This window comes from Elaeis guineensis, chromosome 14, assembly GCF_000442705.2.
Source record: "Elaeis guineensis isolate ETL-2024a chromosome 14, EG11, whole genome shotgun sequence".
In the NCBI taxonomy this organism is placed as follows: Eukaryota; Viridiplantae; Streptophyta; class Magnoliopsida; order Arecales; family Arecaceae; genus Elaeis; species Elaeis guineensis.
In genome coordinates, this window is record NC_026006.2 from 46,250,311 (window position 1) to 46,277,524 (window position 27,214).

Consider the following 27,214-nt stretch of genomic DNA (forward strand, 5'->3'; position numbering starts at 1 on the left):
TCCTTTCTCTTGATTGGCCAACAAGAAGAGAGAAACTCAAGGATTTTAAGCTCAGATGATCAATTTCAATTTGATTTTAATTTAAATTTAATTCGAATCAAATTCGAAAAGACTGTCAATCCTAATCTAATTAGGATTGAGATCCAAGTCCAACTTGAATAATTAAACCCAATTAGTCTTAAATCAAATCAAATCCAATTAAATTAAATCTGATTTAAATTTATTAAGACTCGAATCCAATCTCCTTAAAATTATAGATCAAATACTGATCAGAAATTTAGGTCCTAACCAAATTAGGACTCAAACCCAATCCCGTCACATTCCTTGGATTCAAGTTCATCTTCGAAATTAAATCTGCAACAATGCTCAGTGTAGCTAAACATAATCAGTATTTCTGTATGATCTAAAACTTAATTCTCAATTAAGTAAATTTATTTATTCAATCAAGTCACCTACTTCCAAATTGAACATATAGATATTAGGTCAATTCTTTCCTATGTCGTTTGACAATGTGCGTGACTCTATAGGTTTAAACACTAATTCGATAGTATAGAAACTATTTTCTATATTAATCGAAGTGATCATCTAGCAATGATACCCGACATCCGGATAGGTCAAAAAAATATAAAACAATATTAAAAAACTTTGGCATATGGTTACTGCATAATTTATCTCTTTGACCCTCAACGTTTAGGATGACTTCAGGATTCATTGTCAAACCCTTAATCAATTTTTTTATTTTGTATTTCAACCTTATAAATCTTGTGACTGATCACAAGGATTATCTTGATTAAGATTTTACTAAATTGAAACACAGTGAAGCATTATCTCCTATAATTTGGAGCCGACAATTCCGTCTTGACTCACACATAGACTTCACAAATACTTGATGATGTCTAGAAATCTTCCGTCATTGTATTGTAAATACAGATAGTCCAGTACTAAAGCATAGTGAGTTGCTTATAAGTCATTGTAGTGGTTTCAGATCGGAAGGACACTTATGCTCATATCTTCCGTGAGCCACTCTTGACAGTAGAACGCTTCGTAGCAGAATCACGTTCAATGATAATATACTCCTATATTTTACCTGCATGCCATATCAGTGTCTCTATACTCCTTAATTATGAGGACAACCAACCCATATGACACACAACGACCTATATTTGATAAGCGTTATCGTCCTATTAATAACATATCATTTGATCGCGAACAAAATTTAAGAACTATTCGATAAATCCTTATTGCCTTTATCAAGTATTTATAGTTCCGAGGGCTTCATCATAATTATAAGAGTTCTATAAGGAACATGCAAAAATACGATGAACTGCCAAATAATATTTATTAATTCATTTATAATTCATATACAAAAGCACAACTATTCACGGCTAGACGATTGACTTTAAGATACATTTCCAACAAATACCAAGAGCTCCCTGAGAAAAAATTATGCATTTTTTTCGCATGAAACGCCTTTTGGATTAGAATCCCGGAGAAAAAAAATCGTAAGACCCATAGATCAGAATAGACAATATCTTACGTATGAAGCTATGAGCTCTTAACAGCAACACATGAGATGTGAGGTGATTAGTAGGGTCCTAGTTGAAACATTTTAGCACTCTAACATCACATAAGCCAACACCAATATTTTAGTAGTATGCTAAGCACCATTACTACTCTGGAATTTTATTATATCGTAATATCAGAAGGAGACATATCTATCCATCCATGAATCTCTCGGATCCTATTTGCTTCTTATGGGCTTATATCATCCCGTAAGAATGAAGCTTAGGACCCTATTTTCATGTAAAATGTTGTAGATGCCCTTGATGGCACCCACGTCTCGACCGAAACAAAACACTAAACCCTCTTTGCCCATACCTTGAATGCCAGGAAGACAATAGGATTTGTAACATGGAAATGGAGAGCTGCTGATTTGGATCAACATAGTATGGACCCACATATCCATGTATATCTATGACAAAATAATCAGATATATCCATGCAAATAGATGCTAATACGGATTAATTAAGCATGGAACCAGAGTCCTACAACTTGATTAATTTAAAAAATGGATAGGGAATATGGAAATGGAGATGTCAAAAAACAAAACAAGCATCAAAATAAGAGTAGAAACTATGTAAATCCACAGAGATGAATGAGTGAGCATATCAAATAGCCGAGTAAATCCACAAAGATCAAGAAGTCTAAGAACTAAAAATGGAGTTGTAGTACAAAACCCCTATGGACACATAGCTACCCACATACATTTTAGATATGTAGGTGTGAAATTTGGGAGGCTCATACGACTTCTAATCCGAACTTTTATCGAATTGAGCAGTCTTTCTCTCAGTAGGTACTCATTTTCAGGCTAGGCTGGTAAAAATGTGAACTGGATTCTCAACTTTGTTTGAGCTCAGTATGTTTTCTATTTATGTTGAGCCCAAACAAGTTGTTGTCAAGCCAATCCTAAGGAGTGTTTGCAGTGACGTGATGGTATTTCATGTTTTCATAATGAGAAAGAAAATAAGGGAATGAAACAACCATCTTATTTTTTTGTACCAAGTTTTCTATTTCAATTTATCTACCATTAGTCTGTCTACATAACTGAAACCATGACACTATAAACCAAAGGAAGCTGACAGTCCAGAGAATGAAAGCATCTAAATTAGCTAGCTTAAACGGTATTGGCTGTCGGCGAAATTTTATCAAACAAGTGGTAGGCATGAAAAAATCAAGCTTCCATATGAACAACGACGGAGGAGATCAAGAGGAGAAAAGGCAGAGGTGGAGTAAGGCCTTGGCTAGTGGGCAACTTAGGAGAGTGATGTGGGGTTGAGGGACGTAGCGAAGGGATTGGCCATGTCAGATGGAGAGAGGAAGGTGAGTAATGGGTGGAGACGAGAGAGACGAAGCAAGGAGAGAGTTTACTAGCTAGAGATCGAAGTAGTCGCCCGGAGGTTGAAGGAAATGACCCGAGATGGTGATTAGGCTTTGGAGGAGGCAATGGGAGGTGTTGATGGTTGTCGGAAGAGAGAGATTGAAAATTGGATTCCATCCGATGGAGGTCGGAGGGGATGGCCGGAGATGGTGATCAGACTTTGGAGGAGGTAGGGAGAGGTCGGGACGGTTGCTGGATTCCAAAATAGAGAGGCTGAGAAGAGGAGCCTGATGAACATGGGATAAGAACATTCCAATAGGTTGGGCATCTTTAGGTTTAATCATCCACGCTCCATTGCCATCTTTACTGGATTTTTATATTAAAAATATTAGATCTTAGAGGTTTGTTTGGGTAATTAGGTCCAAAATATTATAAAATTTATAATCCAACTATCAATATAATTATAGATTAGATTAGACCTAACTTACAATCATCTAGGATCATATTTTGGCAAGTCAATTTTTTTCTCCCATGTAATTCAGGCTAGCTCGCTCAAAAAATAGTTCTGAATAGTTGTAAAATAGTTGGCTTATAATTCTATTTTTTTTTTGTGGTTGGGCGACAAAGCTTATAAATTTTGATCCTAACCATCCAAATAGGCCCACAAAAGTAGCCTAAATCTAATATCATCCAAATTGAGCCTAACAAAAGACAAGATAGGGAAGAGATTCTTTGTGCACCGCGGATGGTGTATAAAATCCGACGTGAAGCGCATCATCTTGTCTGATTGATCTATGTAATCACCATTTTTTAATGTACATTTAATACCTATAGATTAGTTTTTTTTATTTAAAAATTTATATGACGAAAATACTCCTACCTTTTGAAAAAAATTATGACATTCTATAGTATATTATGATCTAAGATGTCATAATATGGTCTAAAATATCATAATATAAAAGAGATATTTTTGTTCAATAAAATTTTTATATTAAAATTATTTTTCAAAAACATAATTTTGGAATATAAAGAACTGTATCAAAGTGCACAAAGTATGAATCTTTTATTTAATTATCAATAAATGATCATCATTTAATATTTTGTTGAACAAGTGTATAAAAATGATGAATGGTAAATTTTATTAACTTGGATATCTCATCCTAAAGTTTAACAACAATCACAAGTGGTATGGCTTTGCCTTTTAAGATAAAATTTTACACTTCAAACAAAATAGTTTATTTATAGAATATCTTGATAATTGTTATCCACAAACCTTTCAAGTTGAGATTGAGTACTCAAATGAAAATCACCATATATTTTCTTTTATATTTCTTCTAATAGAAGTCATCACTACTTACTGACACGTGTCCGGAATACAAACAATGACTTGATACATGGCCATGCAATAAATTTAATTGAGTTGGAAAAAAGAGAAAATTGAATAATCAAGGGCAAAATAGTCAAAAAGACTTTAATAGCAACTATTTGATTTTGTAAAATGGTATTCATGAAATAATTTTATAGTTCTGGAGGAATATTAATATTGGGTTTTCTATATTTTTTTAGGGTGTTCAAATAAATAACCAAATAATGGAGGGTTTATTTATATTAAATGTTTCTATTAGGATTTTGTGATAAAAAAAAATCTAATTTTTCAATGTCTTTATTTTGCATTCTATGTATCGTGCATACATCCTATATAATATATTAACTAGGAGAGATTTTATTTGGCCGATGTGTATGATGGTGACAACACAAAGTGCAAGAAAATAATTTAGGTGTTTTTATATACGAATATTTTGAAATCTAGACTAACATCTAAAATATGTACCATATGTAATTACAAGTTATCGATCATGGATAATTATAACTTTAGTTTTAAATGGTTTTAGATCTAAACATGAATGTAGATCTAATATTATCAAATAGGTACCACATCAATACTTCTAAGAATGAAGAATATTAATGGAGGTATACTTGAAATTTGATAAGTTAAAAATTAATTCCATATCTTTCCCTTATTAATTGGCAACCTAGTAGATATATGGGAATCATGCTTCCACATGCCTTTCATACAAAAAAGAACTAAATTTAGAATGAATAATATTAAAAAAGTTCAAATAATGAGATACGTATATTATCGTACCTTAGTTGATCTATAAATATAATTTGACATGCCCATCTTAAATTGTATGCTTGAGGAATGGCATATTCAAAATCTACTAAATCGAACTCATGTTAATTTTATCCATCTTTTTAAATTATTTTCTTAAATAATAATTATAAAACTATCAATTTCACCAATTAAGAATTTGATTAATGGAGAACAGGCAAAAAGAGGAGGCACTCATGACAACCAATTTATAAGAATGAATATTAAACCTTTGGATCATGAAAATTTGGCCTATAAAGACCTTGAAAAGCAAAGCACAATAAAATAGGTAATCAAAATTTAGGTCATAATATCTGTAATTTTATTTTTTCGTTTGAAAATTTTGAATGATGAAAATATCCTTATTCTTTGTAAAAAATTATGACATCCTATGCATATTATGATATCTTACGTTATATTATGATATATCGTGGATAAAAATTATTACTTTATGAACATAGGATGTAATGATATAGATATAAGATGTCATAATTTTTTCAAAGAACTGAGATATTTTCGTCATACAAAATTTTTAATTGAAAAAATCGACTTATAAATATTAAATGCATGTTGGAAAATAGTAACTATGTGAATCAATTGGATAAAGTGGTGCACTCCATATCGAATTTTCTATACCACCCGCAGTGCACAAAAAATTTCCTAGGCAGGGAATGTGGATGTAGGATTACGCATCGGGCTTAGGGTCTGGGCCTATTTTTATGATTGGGCTTTCGGTGGGTCGGCCACAGTCTTGGCCTATCGGGTTGTGATGTGTAGGCCCAAGGCCAACCAACATTTTCAGGCCGGGCCCAAAGCTGGTTCGCGTATTAAATAAAATTTAGATGTAATTTTAATAAAATTATTTTTATGTTTATTTCTACCAATAAAATTGTTCTTACCTCTATATTTCTGAAGGCTTTAAATTTGATATCAAAAGAAGTTCATAGAAAAAGCTTTATTTGAAGCGGCGGCCAAGGAAGCCTGGATTGAGGAAGCCGAGCAAAGTCCGCTGTTTAGGGCGCCATGGATCCCTCTCACCAGCAGCACCAGTGGATGCAAGCTCCCCACCACCAGGCCTGGGCCACCGCCGCGCCACCCGCCGCCGCCGCCACTACCACCTCCTCCTCCCATGGCTACCACCAGCCCACCTCCCTTGAAGAGGTCCGAACCCTCTGGATCGGCGACCTCCAGTATTGGGTCGACGAGAGCTACCTCCACAGCTGCTTCGCCCACACCGGAGAGGTAACTTCTCTTTCAAACCCACCCATTCCTCTTTAGGGTTTTACCATTTTTTTTTTTTCTCGATGGATTTTCTGGCTTAGAGTTCCCAATGGGGTTTTTGAAACAATTAATGAACCTCGATTAAAAGGAAGATCCAAGGGGATAGAATTTGGGCAACCGATTATGTAAAATTGTTCAAAAAATTGTGTAATTGAAAAGCGAAAATATCAATAAGGCACGGCATCTTAGCATATTATGCTTGCTTATCTTTTTGGAGACTTGTTTCTATGTTCACGAAGGCAAGTAAATAACGTTTGTGGCCAAAGATGTTGGAGCTAATCGAAGAAAAAATTCCTTCTTGATGTCTCTGCGGTGCTGTTAATTCTACATCAACTATATGCAACTCATTCATAGTGTTAAAATCTTGTTAACGAGGGTTTCAAAAAATGACCTTGATACAGCGTGGCATCCAAGTTTTATGCGGCTACCTAGGCGGCTGCCAATGAGTTTTTCTTTTTCTTTTTTTTTTTTGAAAAAAAAGGATATGAGATGCAAACAACAACAATGTTAAGAGGTAAAAGAATAGAAAAGTATAAATAGCAAATCAGATGAAAATAAGAAAAAATCTAGGAGAGTTGGATCGCCAATATCTAGGGACCCATGTGATGAATCACTTGGTTAAGGCACTAATACTGGTTCTCACAAAACTATTTGTGGATGAATCAACACATCCACAATTACATGTCTTTTTTTTTTCTTTTTTTGCATGTAAGCAAACAGGTTGAGGTGGCTATAGGAAAATAAACTTGGGGCCAACAAGTATTGTCATGGGAAGGGACTTATTATTTTGGGAGTTCTCTTTGTTGTGGTTTTAGGTAATGAAGCAACCAGGATATATAGGTTACTAGCATAATAAACCAGATTTTTTGAAGTTGCTTATTTACTTGAGTTAAATGTCTCGAGTTATGCAAGAACAAGTAACACTTTTAGCGAAGTGATTCAAATTTATGAAGGTGAGTTGACATATATAGCATTATATATGGCCTCAGGGATGTGGATGTGAGCAAAGTTCTCTTAATAGGCTCCCAATTTAAGACAAATTGCTTGCCTAGTTGGTGCCATGCTGATTTTTCTAATGTTGTTACCCTCCAAAATTAGATATTAATCATGCCGATTAGGATTAAGGTTCGCAGTCTTGATATTGGTTTGTGAATTTGTGGGAGATTGGTATATTATGATACTGGTTCCATACCAAACTGTACCTACCAGTACTGGCATATGAAAAAACCTCTCCATCTTTTTCTTCTCTCCACCTTCTCTTTCTCCTCTCTTATATTGCTCATAGGTGAAACAAAGGGAGAAAAGGGTGGGGCAACATTTTCTGTCACAATTATTGAGGGTAAGGGGCTAATCAGGCTATTAGGTCTGGGTTCTTAATGGGCTCAACTACTGAAAGCTGCTCGGCTCTGAGCGGTTCGGGACTGATTGATGCCAGTTCGAGCTCCATTTTGTTCCAAGATGATGAACTATTCTAGTTCCTATTCGGTAAGGTACAATACCGACCAAACTGGGTAGTTCGGTTTGGTGTGGTATACCATGGTTTGGATAAATTTTGTATCCTTTAAAGCAAATACCTTGGTCAACCTCGTTTAAAAACTAAGTTGAAAGTGAAATGTATGTAAATGTCCTAGCAATTTATAATAAAAAGCCTCAAAAGAAGACCATCTCTCTCTCTCTCTCTCTCTCACACACACACACATGCACATATATGCATAAGCATGTGCATGCATGTATGCATGCATGAAATTTTGGAAGAGGTGAAATACAATCACATATATTTTTCTATATCAAAGAGAGAATGGATAAAGGCAACATGTGACATTTGCAACTATTACTCATCTGCTCAAGTGAAACCTTTATAAGTCTTTAGCATTGGGATCTCATGAATAGCTGCACTATAGAACATCAGCAACATCTCTATATGGCCAGTCCTGAAGACGGTCATTTTATCATACTTGGTGCCACCACAAAGGTTGTAGGTGACAGATGCAACCTTTCTATGTACAAATCAACTGCTTCTAATTGTGACGTGGTTGGTCGTCCCTGCTGCAATTGCTCCAAAATATCTGCCAGTATATGCAGGAAATAAGGATGGGGTCATTTAAGATATGGCAAATTATATTGACATATTGGAAGAATCTGAAGATGACACCATTGTGCTTGTGGAGTAAATATATTGAAACATATTATGTATGTTATGGAGAGAAGTCAAATCTTCTTTGGTTTCCTAGCAAAAGCCTCATAAGTAAAATTTATTTTATTTTCTTTCATTTTGTTGTGCATCTTTGAGTGGATGAACTTTTAATACAAGGCACATGCAGTAAAGATGACATCTCGTACCTCCTATGCAACCAATTGACTTTCACCTTGATTGTGCAATGGATTAAAATTGGGAGGTTGAAAAATGATAATAGTTTAATATGAGGCGTGAAACTCTAGGGCCAAAAGGTTGTAGTTGGGGCAAGAACTTCATCGGGGATATTTTTTTTTTTTTTAATGTTTTACCTCATTGAGTCATGAATTTGTTGGAAGGAGGTTGATAAAGGTCACTATATTAGCAGCCTGGGCCATTTTCCAAGTGGACTTCTTTGATTTTTTTATGAATAATGGTCAAATGATAAAGCGCCATCATTTTCTCTCCCTGTTAACCCTCTAATTTGTGTTTTCCATGAGTAATGAAATAATGTTTTGACTGTACAATATGGATTTAAATACCGCTCTAATGAGACAATACCATTTGTACAATAACATTCTGGTGTGAAAATGGCTCTGGGATCGGTGCTGGTTCTCTGAAACAGGTGAAATTGTGATGCACTAGCCATTCCGATTGGTACTGAGTAGTACCAAGACCGGCAGGGCTAGTACTAGTGTTGTTAAACATGCAAAGGACAAAAGGTTAGAATGAATTGCTTGTATATGCAAAATATTTGGTCCTTGCCCAAAACTTTGAACTTTGTCTGATAAAAGAAAAGGATAGAAATATATAAATACACATAATATTGGATTTGAGTTGATGAAGGGACTTGAACTGTGTTGTGTGTCCTGATCATGCTTCCTAAAGGCAAAACTTATGGCGCCACAACAGGGCCCACAAATGTTGCAAGGCTCCAAATTTTGGGAAATAGATTTTGCCCAGTAAAGTTAATTGGGTTGTCAAAGTTACAACTCTTGAGGTGTATGTGAGACAAAACTGGGAATGTGTGAAGAGTGGTCACAGTAGAAATCTCAAGGTGTGGTGGAGGCCCCAGTAAAATGAGTGGCTTGAATCTGAGTAGAAGGACTAGGAAAGAGGCAGGGAATGCCTAATATAACAGAAATGAAAATTGTGATAAGGGACTTGGAAAAGCCGATAGTGACTGCTCATGTAACTGAAGAGGAAAAGAATCAAAACAAAGCATCTCACGTGACCCTTCTTAGGAATAAATTTCGAAGAAGGATCCATAAAGCTGATTGCAAGGAGAACAAGCTTGCTGGTGATGGTTATTGTTTATTGTTTATGGTTGAATTATTCTTTATGATAAGGTGTTACTCGATTGTGTCGTTAGAAAGTGATGTGGTAGTCATCAGTGTTCCTAATTTCTCCTCTGAAGTTCTATTGAAGGCTCAAGTGAACTTAAGGTTGTTTACTTTTATTAGTTTTCTGTCCTGTGGTTATTAGTGATGGTTATGTTATAATGTGTTTTTTATAGGAGTATAGGACAGCAAGCTTTATTGAGAAGTCAAAAGCTTGTTTGATTGCTGCTGAAATTTCAGCTTAACTAATTGATCTATGGAATAAAAATGCATGAAGTTGCTTTATTAGGTACTTATAGACTGTTGAAGTCCTCCCAATTCCTTACGCCCTCCCAATTCCCGATATGCTTGTGCTTATTCCATCTTTTCGTTCTTCTTTTGCTTCTGCAGTTTCTTGAATTGTTGGCTTCAGTGAGCAAGCTGAATGAGGCTTTTGACGTATCTTCATTCATTTTGGATCTGAATATTATCTTAATGCTTTATTGAGTAACATCTTCATTTATTAAAGGTTGGACTATTTAATTTTACGGCATATGGTGCTTAAAATGGTCTTAGAGGATGTGGTTGAAGTTTACAACTCAGTCGACTTATGGTTGGCTTCCATCAGATGACATTTTCCTTCCCCCACTGGCTATCATCATATCCTTTTTCTTGGAATACTCAAATTGTTGATTCGTACTTTTGTTCACATGCGTTTTAGAAGTCTGGATTTCTTTTGGGGTATGTTTGTTTTTGTTGGAGGTAGTGTGGCATGGGAAGATGAATCCCATGCCATATTATCATGTTTGGTAGGAAAAAAGGATGAGAGAGATAGTAAAATAAATGGTAGATCCTATATCTATTTTATTGAGAGAGGGTAAAACAAATACCACTAGTGGGGTGGTATTTTTTTCCCATGCTAGATTATTGAGTGGAGGCAATATTAAATTGTCATTGCTTGACGAAAATGTTCCTACTTATATTATATCATTTTAACAAATTATTAACAACAAATTAATTTACTATATTAATTATGACAAATCATTAATAAATATATCAGTTACAATAAATATATCAATATAACTATTAATTATTTATTAATATTTTATCATAATTAATATTAAAATTAATTTATTATTATTATAATATATTAAAATATTAATAATATTATTTATAAAAATAATAACTAATTCATTAAGTAATAAATAATTAATAAATATTTATGAGTTACCAATAAACTTGATATTGGATTTATTACTCTTAATATATTGATTTATAAATAAATATATTTGTAGAATATATAATTAAAATATTTATTAATATACCAAAAATATGTTAAAATTTATTTATAATAAGGAATATCTTTTCTAATAAATATAATTAATTTAAAAAATATTTATTAACTCATGTAAATATATTTCAATATTCAAAATGGCCGATATTGACATCCTTCATTTAAGTGAGCCATAAATGGCCGATGAGTGGACGGAACAAAAAATGTCATTACTGGAATTGTTTATTCAAGGGTTTTGTTGGAAATTTGGCAACATTTCTATATAGTATTACATCCAACAAAACATAGTAATCTTTTTCTGGTAATCTTTTTTTGAAGTAACTTTTCCACTAACCAAACATGGTAAAATTTATTTTCTTCCACAATCATTTTTCTAGATAAATGATTTCTAGGAATTGTTAGATTACCCTGTAATTTGACACATGCCAACCAAACAAACCTTTGGAATTTTATCTTCTTCCTGTCTATTACACTATTTAGCCGTAGATGGAAGTTTTAAATCTAAGTGCATATGGTTTCTGTACTCATGTCATTTAAACCCATCTTGCATTCCGGACCTTCATGAACTTTTGGTGTTTAGTTTTACTTGCAGTTAACTGTAATCTAGCACAGCTTGCACTTATGGATTATAGACATGACTTATTGAATGGTATTCTCATGAAAACAGGTGGTATCGGTAAAAGTCATACGCAACAAGATTACAGGACACCCTGAAGGCTATGGATTTGTAGAGTTTGTTTCTCATGCAGCTGCTGAAAGAATTTTGCAGATGTATAATGGATCTCAAATGCCCGGAACTGAACAGGCTTTTAGGCTGAATTGGGCCTCTTTTGGTCTTGGAGAAAGGCGGGATGCAGGGCCCGATCATTCCATTTTTGTGGGGGACTTGGCACCTGATGTTACAGATTATTTATTGCAAGAGACTTTTCGTGTTCAGTATCCGTCAGTTAGAGGGGCCAAGGTTGTTACTGATCCAAATACTGGGCGTTCGAAGGGATATGGTTTTGTCAAATTTGCTGATGAGTCAGAAAGAAATCGTGCAATGACTGAAATGAATGGAGTGTATTGCTCAACTAGGCCTATGCGAATTAGTGCGGCAACACCTAAAAAAACCACTGGGATTCAGCAACAGTATCCAGTTGCCAAAGGTAATGATTGTTTAGAAAAAACATGTATACTAATGTCATTCTTTTAGCAATTTATATCTAAGTAATGCCGTACGATACATGGAAGCCTGTGAGTGGAAGTGGCTTTCAAAGTTCATGGAGTCTTCAAAATTTTTCCAATCAGAAGCTGCCATACCAGAACATAAGATAATTATGCATGAAACTGGTTGTGGACAGAGTATTGTGCATAATAATTTGCTTGCCATCAGTGCCATTGTTAATTGTGAGTATTAGTTAATCCTACTTATGCTTTTCTGTGATTGGGGAGGATGACTCATCTGAGTTTCAGCTTATGGTTCCCATTATGAATTTATCTCATTCTTTCTCATGCAATCACAATGGCTTTGTACTACATTATCATTCTTTTTTCCCTCCATAAGCCTCCCAATACCATTGATTTTGCTTTGCTTTGGTTTTTCTCTCGAAGTCATAATATGTACAGTACTATAAGTGCACCACATATTAAATTGTGACCTACGACAAACTCAAACAGATACCCAGCTAGGTTTTGGATATGGTAGGTCGATATAGAAATGGGAGTGGGGTTTGATTTATAGAAGGGCCAGCATGTAAACCTATTGTTGCCAGCTGGAGTTCATGTCACTCCTTACATAATTCAGCTGGAGTTATTTGTGAGTATTAGTTAATTCTACTAATGCTCTTCTGTGATTGGCAAGGATGACTTATCTGATTTTCAGCTTATGGTTCCCATTATGAATTTATCTCATTTTTTCTCATGCAATCACAATGGCTTTGTATTACATTATCATTCTTTTTTCCCTCCATAAGCTTCCCAATACTAAGGTTTTAAATTCTGTGGGATGGGGCTATCCTAATTTTTTCATGGAATGGGACGTGCCGTCGTCCCGCCCCGTTCTGACACTTGGGACAGAGAATGTCCTAAGGCATCCCGATCAAGACACTGGGACACTGCAGGACGGCTCTATCCTGACACATGGGATGGTACCCCACCCCAGTGTCCTATGGGACGTCTCGCTGGGACCTGAATCCTTGCCCAATACCATTTGTTTTGCTTTGCTTTGGTTTTTCTCTCAAAGTCATAATATGTACAGTACTATAAGTGCACCACCTATTAAATTGTAACCTACGACAAACTCAAGCAGAGGCCAGCTAGGTTTTTGGATACGGTATGGTCGATATAGAAATAGGAGTGGGATTTGATTTATAGAAGGGCCAGCATGTAAACCTATTGTTTCCAGCATGTAAACCTATAAGCCAAAGTTCATGTCACTCCTTATGTAATTCAGTTTTTGCATCTTTTCAACACATCGTGGCCTGAGAGGTATAGTGCTGAGGATCATACAGCCCTGTAAAGCTGTGACAGGCAGCATGGTGCCTCATAGGCTGAGCTGTACTTGGATTCACAGAATATGAAGTCCAATAAGCATCTTTGTACATAACCTTTTTCTAAAATACTGTTACAAATAAGTTCAGTTCTATTCTTTCTCAAATATACACCTAAACTATGAGCATGGTCTGTATCAAACCAAACATTGTATTGAACTAATTAATTATGTATCTGCTTACTCTGGAAACCTTATTTCTTTGTCTCCTTTCCTATCTTGTGGTAGTCTTTCTTTGAGTATCTCTATCCTTTCATGTTCCCTAGTGTTTTTTTCAAGCTATTATTAATTTGTCCAAACATTGATTGGTTTTCTAGTTTCCAGAATGTTGTATGTAATTCTGGCAAGCATGCAAAAGAATTACAAACCAATTTATGCAGAAACAATGTGTTTATTTTCTAACTACTTGGATCCAAAAGTCGGATCACTGCAACCTACAAACCCCAACCCAAATAGCCAAACTATAGACATTATAGTTTGAGACTTTGAGTCATTGACAAATCAATTTACTCATAGAAACTTCATGTTTTTATTTCTAACAGCTTGGATCTATAAATCTGAACACTATAGCCACAAAGCTGAAACCAAATGGCCAAATTATAGACATTACACTTCAAGTCATCACTTTGGTCAAGTGCAGAAAACCATCCATTCTTCATTACCCTCTGGGTTTGCACTTCTGAATTAGGCCAAACCATACTTTGCACTTCTGATATGCAGCAGGAAGTTGGAGATGCTTATAAAGACAGGTGCATGTTAGAGCCTCTTGTGTATAATTTGTATTCCTCGGATGTTTTATTCTAGCATGAGCTTGTTCTATGTTAGCTGTGCAGTCAATCTAGTATACAATATTTGATTTATGGCCTTGGACTGACCAATTTGTTAACGAGGCAACAATGTTCCCTATTGTTTGACATGAGTTGGTAGCATTCATCCATGTTGTGTATAGCCAAGGGATGACTGATGAGCTTTCTGGACTTTAGCTTTTTTCGCCCCCTCCAATTGCATGGTTACAGAGTTAATATCTTCCCTTGCTGAACTTCTGGCACTTTTTTCTTTCAGATGCCTTTATATATTATTTCACATTAATTTGGTGGATGCTATACTTGACAGATCTATTTTTTAAGGACATGTTGGTAATGTGATACATGTAGTGGTATTCATTTTTTTTGTAGTCAGTACTTATAAAGATATTAAATTTGAGGGCCATTGGTGGGTTATTACATTCATAGTTCTATGAAATCACGGTGTAAGCTCTCTCCTAGCCCTCATTATCAACTTGGCCTCTTTAAAGATTTTCCATAGCCATTTTCTTATTCTAGATATCTTGATGTATACCCACCATGATTTCCCTGTTCTTGATATCTTGATGTATACCCACCATGATCATTCTCAAATCATATTAGCTCATTGGTGTGAGGAAAAATGCGACTTGTTCAATTAATACGTGCGTTAGGGTGATGATATACCGGTTGACTTTAGTTTACTCTGAAAAACTGCAGGGCTAGGCCATGTCAAGCTGGCTGAGGTCCAATATCTAAACAAAATTTCTAGGCCTGAGCCTGGCTTGTCCTTGTGCCTAAAAAACTTGATCTTGTGCCAGACCTGATGGTAAATGGTAGGTTCAGGCTTGATCCAACTAGTTTGGGACTTGACTGAATTTGACTTGGTCTAACTAGATTGAACTAGGAAGGGGGGAGAGAGGAAGAGGTGGTGGTGGAGGAGGCTAGCTAGTGGGTGGGGAGCAAGAAAGAGGAGGCCAGTTGGTGAGGTGAGAAGAGAGAGGAGGAAATTGGTTAGGGGAAAGAGGGTTGGGGGGAGGGGGGGGGGGAGAGAGAGAGAGGACGAGGAAGCCGCCTTGGGGAAGGCAAGAGAGAGTGGAGGGCGGTGGGGGGAGGAGAGAGATTGAGAGAGCAAGAAGCTGGAAAGGGGGGTGGTGGTGAGAGAGAGGGAGGGATAGCATGGATGGTATACATGGTAGAGAGGGCAGCATCAGCTAAGAGGGAGCTCTAGAATTTTCACCCATCCCATTCCCTTTTTTAACTCTAAAATATCAATGCTATATTTATATATTTATATGTACACTTATGTAAATATAACATATAAAATTTTTGGCCAAGATAAAAATTGGCAAGCCTGAGCTTGGTTTGACTTTAATTTAGCCCGATCCAGCTCACTAGCTGAAATCTAGCCCACTTTCTTCGATATTTTTGGGTTCAAAAAATAAAAAAGGTAGAATTGAGGCAGAGCAAGCATAGGAGGCCTTCTCTACATCCCTCTCAATGTTTTAAGCCTAAATTGAGTTGAACCGGACAGCTCAGTTCTGGCCTAAACCAAGTGATTCAGGCCCTATCTCGAAATGAAGCCACGTACCTTCCCGGTTCATGGGCGGTATGGTTCATTATGGAGGTAGGGCATTCCATGCCGTGTGCAAGTATTGCTAATATTCTTTTTTGGTTCTTGATCTCACCTATTTTTCAAGTTGTAGATTTTTGAATATGTTTTTCTTTTCTTCTCAGTTTGATTATTTATCGGGCATACTCTTGATCTATGATCTGCATGAACTAGGGGGATTGTTAGAGTTTTTGGCAAGCAGATGAACCAAATGTAGTTTAGTTTCAAAAGCACCCCTCCGTCATCCCACCTCATCGGTTTACCATTAGGGATCTTAGAATCAAGAAAGCCAGAATTACTTGGGGGGCTGACCGACAAAGAAACTCATTAACAACCATTGCTGCATGGAGTATGGTCGAATTCCCCAGTATGTAGGATCCCTACTCAAGATCACTGCAGTTCCTCTTCTGACTTAAGGAAAAAATGAAACACAGGATGAAACAAACTGTTAGGCTAGTTCCCATGGAGTGAGTCTAATGCTTCCCTTTAATGTAGAAGCACTGGTGAGCATTCAACAATGTCCTTCCTGGCATGTTCTTTGAGTTGGCCGTAGGCCTGTACGGTGGCTGAAGGAAGCTTCACTTGTTGAGAGGAATAAATTTGAGTAGTAGCCAGGGGAGGAGTTCTTTGAAAAAGAATGAAGTAGCGCCCAAATGCGTGAGCAAGAGCTAGAAAGAAGCCCTAGCCAGTCCTAGAGCTGTAGCAAAAGCTCATTAAGTAATAGAAAAGGATGGTGGGTGTAGCGGATTTTTTTCCTCCCTCTGCTTGAAGATCAGACAATATGCTATGTCATGAACGCCATAGGAGGGACACTTGGGTTGGGCTGAGCCTAGCACCTGACCAGATGAACATCTGCCTTGATTTCAAACTTCCTACCCAATAGATAATGTCTCCAAACCAGAAGCAATACTCCTCTGTAAGGTAAGTGAAGTGAAGGGCATCATTGGGAATGATGCCTGAACTGAACGTGTTAGTGGGTTGTTAGTGGGTTGTTATTATGATATGAGTCAAAAGAAAGACATGCACATGGAGGAAATAGTGGTAGGTTTTGGAAGGGAATTAAGGGGAATTGGGCATATAAAAGGAATTCAATCATTTTTATATGCATTTAACTGATTAAGTAAATTAAAATGAAGAAAGCCCTCGAAGGAGCTGCAAGTCCTCAAAATTTCTAGAAACCGGGAGGTGGGAGCCTTTAAGTTGGGAAAAAATAAAGCAAGAAAATGACGGGGTTCAGTTGAAGTGATGTGGGGTCTAGGTGGAGGTATCTGGGGGGTTGGAGATGCATCCCCAAGAGTTTCAATTATATAGATGAGTCTGTTGTACCTTAAAGATTCAATATATTAAGTATATCTAATAATTGTACTGCATTAGTGGATTATTATCCCGCAAAGGTTTGCTTTTTATATACATGTCTAGATCTGTGACATTAGTTAGCAAACATGATGGCAATGCTTTGTTGCCTGTTTCTGGATGAAATGATAATCCTGACCTGCTCATACTTAATTTTGGCAGCCATCTATCCAGCACCAACTTATGCAACACCACAGCTACCACCAGTTCCACTGGACAATGATATCACGAACACAAATGTAAGCACATGCTTATCATCTTTGGCTACATGTGCAGCTTTTCTTGTGGGATATCCTTTTAGATGTCTTCCTTGTTGCAGATATTTGTTGGTGGCCTGGACCCTAATGTCACAGAGGAAGAACTGAAGCAGATCTTTGCACAATTTGGAGAGCTTATCTATGTTAAGATTCCAGCTGCAAAAGGATGTGGCTTTGTACAGTTTAGCACCAGGTATGTTGGAAACTAGAAGATCTCTTTCTCTTTGTTGTGAGGTGGTACTAGCCAACAAAAAATTGTGTTGATGATTTTCTTGTTCTCAATGTTTGCATCATACCTTGAGTGGTGGACTGCTGTTCTTGTTGCAAGGCTTATGATATATATCTTGAGAAAGGTGACTCCTTTGTCTTTTTCCTAAGGAAAGTGCTCTGGTCAAAGATAGAATGGTTGCTTCTCTAGCACCTTATTTTATTGTTTAACAGATTGACATAGATGACTTCCAAGTTTAAAGTAAAGATAATCACTGATCTTTTAATTAATCTTTAAAGTACTCTTCCGCTGCTCCCTTGGAGGACAGGTTGAATCAAGGTTCGCCATCTTGGTACTCTTCCTAAGGAAAGATAGAATGACTCCTTTGCCTTTTTCCTAAGGAAAGTGCACTGGTCAAAGATAAAATGGTTGCTTCTCTAGCAGCTTATTTTATTGTTTAACAGGTTGACATAGATCACTTCTAAGTTTAAAGTAAAGATAATCGCTGATTTTTTAATTAATCTTTAAAGTACTCTTCCATTGACCCCTTGGAGGACAGGTTGAATCAAGGTTCGCCGTCTCGGTATTGAACCCCATACCAATGAAATTTCACTATAGTGTTAGTATGCGGTATGGTACGGTATGGTTATGTCGGTATGGGGCAGTTCGGCATACCGGTGCAGTACGGTATGTCTTATACGGTTCGGTATGGGGTGGTACGGCGAACACTGGGTTGAATCATCCCTCCTCATTGGTGGCTGTGACACCCTCCTGTCTATTGGCACTAGCCATCCTCTTCTGCTATTCCATATGCCACTCTTGCCATCCAATTGCAGCGATTTTGGTTGGAACTCTTTTATGAAGCTCTTTGGATTGATGCATAGTGAGGGCAGTGAGAGGAATTTGGGGATTGGTGGAGAAGGGAGATGAAAAGGAGAACAGTGAGGGAGAAGACACCATTGAAGATTGATGTGCGGGAGATCATCAAGAAAATATAAGATGGTGATTATATCACCAAAGATTTTAAATCTCATGGGATAGAGATGTCCTAGTTTCTCTATGGAATGAAATGTCGCACTGTCTTGTCCCATCCTAGCAGCATTCCTAGTCATGCATCCCAGTAGATATCCTTCTTTTCTCTCCCTTTCTTCCTTTTTTTCTTCTTTTTTCCTGTTTCTTTCGTTTTTTCTTTCTTTTCTTCTATCTTTTTTTCTTTTCTTTTCTTCTTCCTTCCTTTCTTTATTTTTTTTTAATTTTATTTTTCTTTTTCTTTTCTTTCACTTTTTTCTTTTCTTTTTTTTTTCTTCTTTCCTCTTTCTTCTTCTCTCCCTGCATGGAGTCTTGAACCCATCTTGGTCTCGTTTTCTCATGGGCGTAGGACGTGATGGCTAGGATTCTAGGACATAAAACCTTGATGTCATGTGATTCTTCTCCCCTCATTCTCATCTTCCAATTCCTTAGTAGCATAGACACAAGAAAAGGCATGCTCCCTTCTCTTTCAACATCCATTATATTGTTAATAAAAGACAAAAGACTCCATGTTCTCTCATTCTATGAAGCCCAAGGAATAATATTCTTACTTTCTTAGCCTTCTACAATTACCCTTCTCATATCACAATGAGAATAAATATCTAAGACAGTGCATCATGTAAGACAATGCATAATGTAAGGCAATACATAACATCAAATAGATGTCGAACAAGTCACTCAAAGTGCCCTTAAACAGTTAGGTTGACTTGATAACATTGAAGAGGCATTAAAAAAGAAACCTGTTTATTATAGTTTATTCAGATGGGAAGGAGTATATAAATTCATACATGGGCTAGTGAAGTATCATTTGAAGGCATACGGGGTCATTGTACATCGAAAGTTGTTTCAACATCTTTCACTGTGTGAAGACAGGCAAATCTTTTTTAATGTTCTTGCTTCCACTTTGTAAGAAGCATGAAGTAGAAAATGGACTTCAAGATGATATGGGGTGGTTGCTGACCTACCTGGCTTATCACAGATGGAGTCGGGTGGCTAGGGTGCTACCCCACTGTGAGCCTAGCATAGAAGGGGACACAGAAGGTGGCGGCAGTGGAGGGGTCTGAGCAACCCCTTTGTGTCATAGGTGGGTGAGCATGCGATGGTGAAAGATGAGCTCCACTATGAACTAGTTGGTGATCTCTACTGACTGATGGAACTACCAATTAGGAAGGGAGAGGAAGCGGGCCAGAGGGCTACTGGTGGCAAAGAAAAGGAAGCTGGAGGGGCCGGTGCTGACAAAAGGTAGGGTGCTGCTGCTTTGGTGCAGGGTGCTCATTCATTTGTCTCTGTGGTGATGGTAAAAGAATTGTTGAAGTATTGTACTAAAAATATGTCTTACTTTATCTTTCTACAGATGTATTGATGTCTCTTTGCATGATATTAAACTAAGCTGCCTTGGAGACAATTATTTTAGCTTTGGCAATAGGATTAGCCTTGGCTAAAATAATGTAGATGTTGCATTCCTTCGACTACCTGTCTTATATTTAGTATCCAAGTCCAAATTACTGACATAAATTCAATTGGTAAGCCAGTGGTGCATCATAAGAGACCATTGTCTGCTTTAACTGATTTTGCATAGTTTTCGTATTTCAGGCTTCAAAGGCATTATTCTCTTGCTTCTTGCCCTCTTGGTCTACTATTACATTTTTTTTAATCTTTTAATTGGTTAGGTATTATTTGCATAGGGAAACTTCAATGGATCCGTATAAGGTTTGTACATGCTATATTATTTTATCTGCCTCTGATTATCTGTCCTTTATAGAGCATCTGCTGAAGAGGCAATACAAAGGCTTCAGGGAACCATGATAGGTCAACAAATTGTTAAGCTTTCATGGGGTAGGAGTCCAGCAAATAAGCAGGTATGGAACTTAATCTGTGCTTGCTGAATTTGTCTTTTTCATGCTCTTGGAGAATTGTTTGGTTTATCTATTTGCTACCTTTTGCAATTGGTATCTCTAAACCCCACTAAGGTAAACAAGAAAACCCATGACAACAACTTAAAGCAATTCGTTTCATTTTCCATATTATTATTGCTTGTTATCAGTGAAAATTGCAAAAATTTAACTGATGCTATCCCTGGAAATGAGGGGTTAGCTAAAAGGAATTGCACTCAAGATGTGTTAAGGTCTATGTTGCATAGATTCTTCTATTGCATCTTGACACTTGGATTTCTTCGCCAGACTTAATGATTCCCCGAAACCAACAATCTTGAAAACTAACATTTAAATTTTTTTGAGTATTATCCCTTTATTTACTATAGTACATTAAAAGCTTTTGTTGAACATGCACAGAATCTTAGCTTTGTTTTTCTCTGTCTTATTTGTTGTACTATTGTCTTCATTGAAAAATTAAATTGAATGTACTATGTTGTGTATATAATCATTTACCAGCCTTATTTTTTTTGACATCTAAAGTTGATTAACACCTTGTATTGGTGTTTTGATCTGACAACCATTTAATGTGCATAAAAAACTTTAGTTGTTGATGTGCATCCTGGAATACCTTGTAGCTAGATCGAGTGTCATGGCCAGGGCCTGTGGAGGCAATCACATGTTGTGTAAATCAAAATAAGTAAGACTTTGTTGGTTGTCAATCTTATTGGTGTGGCAAGTGGAGGCCTCTCTGAAGCTGCAAAACATGATATCTTGGATGCCAGTGAAAATCTTAGAAATTATTAGTAAGCTATGTTAAACTTAATGGAAAATAGAAAACATTAAAAAAAAAAAGCTGAAAGCATGCAATTTATCTTAAAAAGATTAAAATAACTTGTCAATTAAAGTTGCTTTCTTAAACTTGCTTGAAGAAATTCCTCGTGAAAGAACAATAAAAGACATGAGATGGGTGGCTTTTCAAAGTGCAAGTTCCATCTTGGTTCCATCCTTATTTACTGATTATTTTCTTTATTGTGGAATGATTGAATGAATCTACTGAGTAGAGTACAAAAAAGATTCTGACCTGTTTATTGTTCAAGAATCAGTGGATGAGGCAAATGTAGCTTCACGTTGCTGTTTGTTGACTGAGAAAACATTAGTGGAAATAACTTGCGGCACCATAGATAGTTCCAGAATCATATGTGCCTCCTGTTTGGAAGTCATTTGCAAACCATGCCAAGGATAGTTTGGGTCATGGTTTGTTGAATCAGACTGAACCGCTTGGTTCACCCCATTCCGAGCCAAATCGGTGCGGGGCCAGGTTGGTTCGGCCCTATTTTTCAAAACTATCTTTGAACCGCTCGTACCGATGCACACGGCCCCATATCGTACGGAACCGAAGTGTATCGGCCTGTATCAAGATAAAAATAATAATAAAAAAAAAGTTTAACTTGGTCTGCTGAACCATACCGAACTATCTGGTTCATCTCGTATCGTGCTGAATTGGCTGCCGACTGGCACTGGTCCCAATACTAGTTCTGCGGACCTTGGTCTGGGTCATGTATTCAGATGTTATTTTGGTGATTCTTATCTACACCTTCGACACAATGATTATAATTCCAGCTTGTCGTACTAATAACTTGTGGGAATTGTACTGAATATGGCGTCAAAAGAGCTACAGAATGAATATATGGGATTTATGGAATATCATTCTATGGAGTCCAGATCCCATGATACCTCTTAAAGAGGTGGACATTCATTCAGTCCGCTGAACCGTTTTTCAGACTATAATAAGAAAGCAGGTGTGCCAAAATTGATTCTTGTTCTAAGTTTCGCTTTATTTTTCCTCTTGTGAGATAGTTGCTACAGGAAAATGTTATTATTTTCATCTTCATGTTTTCAAAGTGCAATTCTGAATCACAGTCAGAATGAGAAATCAAGTCTATATTCCTTGTTTTATACCATTTATAAGATTGCAAAATCCCTTTTTAGAGTAGCATTGGGGAGTTGAATTCAATCTGTCATGTTTTTATTTTCTTACCAACCATTATGCAGGACCCATCCGTTGCATGGCAAGCAGATCCTAGTCAATGGGCTGGTGCTTATTATGGATATGGTTATGATGCATACGCATATGGGGCCGCTCAAGATCCATCTTTATATGCCTATGGTGCTTATGCTGGATATGGACAGTATCCTCAACAGGCAAGAATTTAGATGACTGTATTTAGACTTTTCTTTTTTTGAAAATTATCACATCTGTTTGTTGGAATTGAATGTTCACTTCTGTATATATGTGGCTGCTTTCTTCTCCTTACCACATTGCTAGGATGTTCTTAAAGATGCCGTGTTTGAACTTCTTGTTTGATATTCATTAGCTATACTTGCAGTACTGGTATTGGAGTGCATATTGGCAGGAGATTGGTACGGTGTCATACTAGTATTGTATCAAACTGTATTGAACCGTACATTGCACCAAAAATAAATATATTTTCTATTTTTTGTTTTCGAGGTTTTTAATCTTCCTTTATCTAGTTTTGAGTGGAAAATAGCATTTTATGGTTTCCTCATATTTTTTGAATTTTTACCATTTATTCGAGGTAATTGAAAAAAAAAAAAAGAAAATGGAAGAGGCCCCTAGCTGGATCGGACCTCCTGCTCACCCTTCCACTCTTTCCATCCCTTTCTTCTCTCCTTCTCTTTAACCTTGAAATAGAGGGAGAAAGCTCCGTTCTCCCCAAATATTGATGCCTTGGGGCCTTTACTGGACTGAACACGAGCAACTGAGTTGTTCTGGGTGGCTCAGCCCATTAAGGATTGGTTGACACAAGTGCAGGCAAAATACAGTACCATACAAACTGGGTTCGTGATTTGGTACAATATCATTTATCCTATTCCAAAGACCCTTTGGTTGTGTAACTATTTTTGAAAGGTTACATTCTTATACTTCAAGTTGAAAATGAAACAACATGCTGATGAAATGCAAAAGCATTCTTGTCCAATAGTCATAGAAGAATAAAATGAGTAAAATATCTGATACAGTATCAGGACCATGGTTTGCCATATTGTTCGGTACGAGGCGTACAATACTGGTGTTGTACTGGTATTCTATCTTGTACTGTACTGATACTTTATATACTATTTCATATCATATCGAACTGCATACCGACACTGTAATAGGATGGTATCAGTATGGGTTTTGATACCGAGATGGTGAATCTTGATCAGAATATTTTGCACACTCCCACTAGGACTCTTTTGATGTGTTTACCGTAGAATAGTGTTTCATTCTTGCTCTAAGGTATTACACCAACATATAATTTTCATAATCTTTTTGCCTTTCTCTTCTATGCAAGCCATTTATGTGATACAAGTTTGGGGATCAGATTTGATATGGCCATGTTTGCTGATAATTTGTGTAGATCAGGTTATATCCAGAGAAGACCACGGTTGATGGAAGGTGAATCTCAAATTGTGATATATAAAAAGGGAATTAGGTTTCATTTGTGACGCTGTTAATGTGGGAAATGCTGAACTGATGCCAAGTCTGTGATGAAAATTAAAAGGGAACTGATCTAAGAAAATAAACAAAGACATATAAACTGGATTGTTATGAGAATCCGGATAAAACAAAGTAATCAATTCTGAGATCAAATCAGTTTTGTATAATCCATGCAATGTTAGCTCCAGTAGATCTCTTCCTTAATGCTGGATTGTTAAGAGTGTGTTATAACTTTTCAAGTCTAGGCTCAGAAAATTGTCCAGAGTTGGCAATTATTTCAGTTATCTTTTCATGATCATTGATTTCATTCTAGAATTCCTATATCTAGGTACAGTTAGGACTTTTAAAATCTAAAAAATTAAAAATTCTATTATTCCTGGTTCTTTGACTAATGATGGTGCAGTTTAAGGTCAAGAATGTGCAATTGCTTAAAATTCTTATGTTCAAAAAAGGCAGTGACTCTTTAGATTGGCTGAGAGTGCAGACAGCTGATTTGGAGGAAGGATTATTTGCAAGGAGAAAGGGTGGAGACTAGAATCTTAGGGCCTGCTTGTGCAACTGAGGAGATAGAATGTCTTGTAGATAAAGAGGATTCTTCAGTGATTTTGCTTGGGAAACTGGAAAAATGATGAAAATATCTAACAATAAAGGCCAGGAACTTATGGAGTAAGGGATGGCAACAAATCATTTCCTTACACATTGACTCGGTTAAATAAATAACTGTTTAACAAATTTCAAAGCGTAGAAGCCTATTTCATGCAGCCTAGTGGTGCCTATGTTTTGGATTTTCTTTGCTTGCCCACTTTAACATTTTTGGCTTTTTTTTTCCCCTGCTTTCAGGTGGAAGGTGTTCCAGATATGACATCCATGGTAGGTGCAGTCTCAAATGTGGAGCAAAGGGAGGATACCTATGATCCACTAGCCATACCAGATGTCGACAAGTAAGTTGTTCATCAGTTCATGCTTCCAACCTTCAGCTAGGATATTTGTGTTTGTTCCTGCCTGATAGCATTTTTATAATATTAGGTTAAACACTGCATACCTTGCTGTCCATGGAAATGCTATGTTGGGAAGGCCCTTATGGTTGAAGACCTCAGGGCTGTCCCAGCTAGCTTAGCTTCAGATAGTAGCTGCCAGATCAGTGCTGCCTGTCAATACTGGAATCTGAAAAGTCAGGGTTTGTCTAATCGAAACTGGATTAGTTTGAACCAGGCAGCTCAGTGAAAATAGATAGACAAGGTAGGGGTGGTTTATCATATATGTCAGCTTCTGCATCTGTTTGTTTCCCCTTTGTAAATTACACACTAAAAATAGCTTCAGAGACAAGTTAGTTTAGCTGTCGAGTGAAAGGAAATTTTCATATTGTTGAATCTAGATTTGGTTTATATGGATAATGGAAGGTTATATGTTTCTGAAATTCTAAATTTTGATTTCTTTTTTTAGTTTGGTTTATATTGACAGAAGTGTAGATTACGAATTGTGTTTGTTTTCATTTCTTGTGAGAGATTGACTAACCTCTGAAAAGGTGAGACCTGAATGCTGACAGACTAATACCGGCCACCAGGCTCTGTATATTTCACCCCCAATTATCGTCTTGCAACTAACCAGGAAATGTCTTTTAACTTGTTGCAGGTTGCACAGCTTCTCTAAGTCATGCAGTTATTTATTAATTATTTTATTTTTTGCATCGGTGTTCACTGTTAATTGGTTAGCATAATGGTAGATCCTTTATTCCAAGGTAAAGGCCCGGTCATCAAGTCCTATTAGCAGATGATGAAGTAAAGAGGACATTATATTTTTCCCATTCCTCTTCTCAGATCTGATCAAATGGGTTCCACCGCCCATTGGTGCAATGGAGGAGCAATGCAATTAGAATTACTTTTCCATCTTCCTAGTTTTAAATTCACATTTGAAAGCGATGGAACGGTCTTCCATCTCTGATCTTTGCAATGAAGCACCACGATGATTAACCTAGGTTCCAATCCTCGGCTATTGACTATTGAACCTTTCCTTGATGAGTCTTCCTTCTCTCTCAAGAATATTCTTGCCTAGGTTTTCTAATTCAGATGGCTCTAACCGTCCTGAAAATAGAGTTTACCTTGAGCATTCTTGAGAAACCTCAGATACTGCATGATGTGCATCTCCTGTAAAATCTGTATTAACCTCTTTGAGCCAATAGTCAACTTATTGAAGCCACCACCTGTGCACCTCTTTGTTTTATATGATTGAAAAATAGGCTTCTCTTGAAATGAATACATGCCAAACACATACAAATGACCTCATATAACTATTCATACCATCAACAAGTCTTGGAGATACAACCGAAGCCCATAAATTCGTTTCAAGAGTTTTGAAATGTATACAAGCACAGCCAGATCTATGCCAACTAGCTATACAAGAGGTTGTTCTGAAAGATCTTCCTATTTCTATCGAGCCTTTTTCCACCATATGGCTGAGTGGTAAGCTCTGAAAAAAGAAAATTAGAAGCTGTCCTTTCTACGTCTACATAAAAGTTCTTTTTAAGCTGCCAATACCAGGTTTTTCTAAACTTTATTATTATTTAGTTATTACTGATTGTTATTACTTACTATTTGTCTCAAGGATCTTGTCAAGTATCAGTGATGTGGAGAAAGATGTTGTAAACTCAAAGTTCATAAAGTGAAGTTTTAATTCCCAATAACAGGTCCATTGTTTCTCTAATATTCTTAATTATTCTACTTCATAAGCTTTCGCTTTCTGAAGATGTGTAGCCGGAACTAAAATGAGAGGATTTTCCTCAAAAAAAACTACAATGAGAGGAGAAGTGACAGGGAAATATGAATTAAACAACTTGGTCCTTGGTTATGATTTTTCGTTTCACTGATGTCTACAATTTTTTCTTTTAAATAATATTTTTATCTTTTAAAAATATTCAAATAAATAACTTTATCTCTAATCTATTTCGCAAAGCAATATGTCTAGCTTTGAAGCAAA

The 27,214-nt window shown here is 36.6% G+C and overlaps 1 protein-coding gene across 1 annotated transcript; it reads left to right on the top strand.

The window, feature by feature from the left end:
• The first annotated feature begins 5,944 nt into the window (after positions 1-5,944).
• Positions 5,945-25,658, top strand: LOC105057861 (polyadenylate-binding protein RBP47B'). The gene is made up of 8 exons (XM_010940580.4): positions 5,945-6,272; positions 11,765-12,245; positions 17,537-17,613; positions 17,694-17,824; positions 20,631-20,727; positions 22,795-22,944; positions 25,082-25,182; positions 25,268-25,658. The coding sequence occupies exons 1-8, from the start codon at positions 6,054-6,056 to the stop codon at positions 25,356-25,358; spliced, it is 1,347 nt and encodes a 448-aa protein (XP_010938882.1). The 5' UTR covers positions 5,945-6,053; the 3' UTR covers positions 25,359-25,658.
• Positions 25,659-27,214: the final 1,556 nt, after the last annotated feature.

Coding starts and splice junctions, on each gene's coding strand:
- LOC105057861 (XM_010940580.4), top strand. CDS start 6,054: ATGGATCCCTCTCACCAGCAGCACCAGTGGATGCAAGCTCCCCACCAC. Junction 22,945..25,081: donor ATGGACAGTATCCTCAACAG/GCAAGAATTTAG, acceptor CCCTGCTTTCAG/GTGGAAGGTGTTCCAGATAT. Junction 25,183..25,267: donor GCCATACCAGATGTCGACAA/GTAAGTTGTTCA, acceptor TTATAATATTAG/GTTAAACACTGCATACCTTG.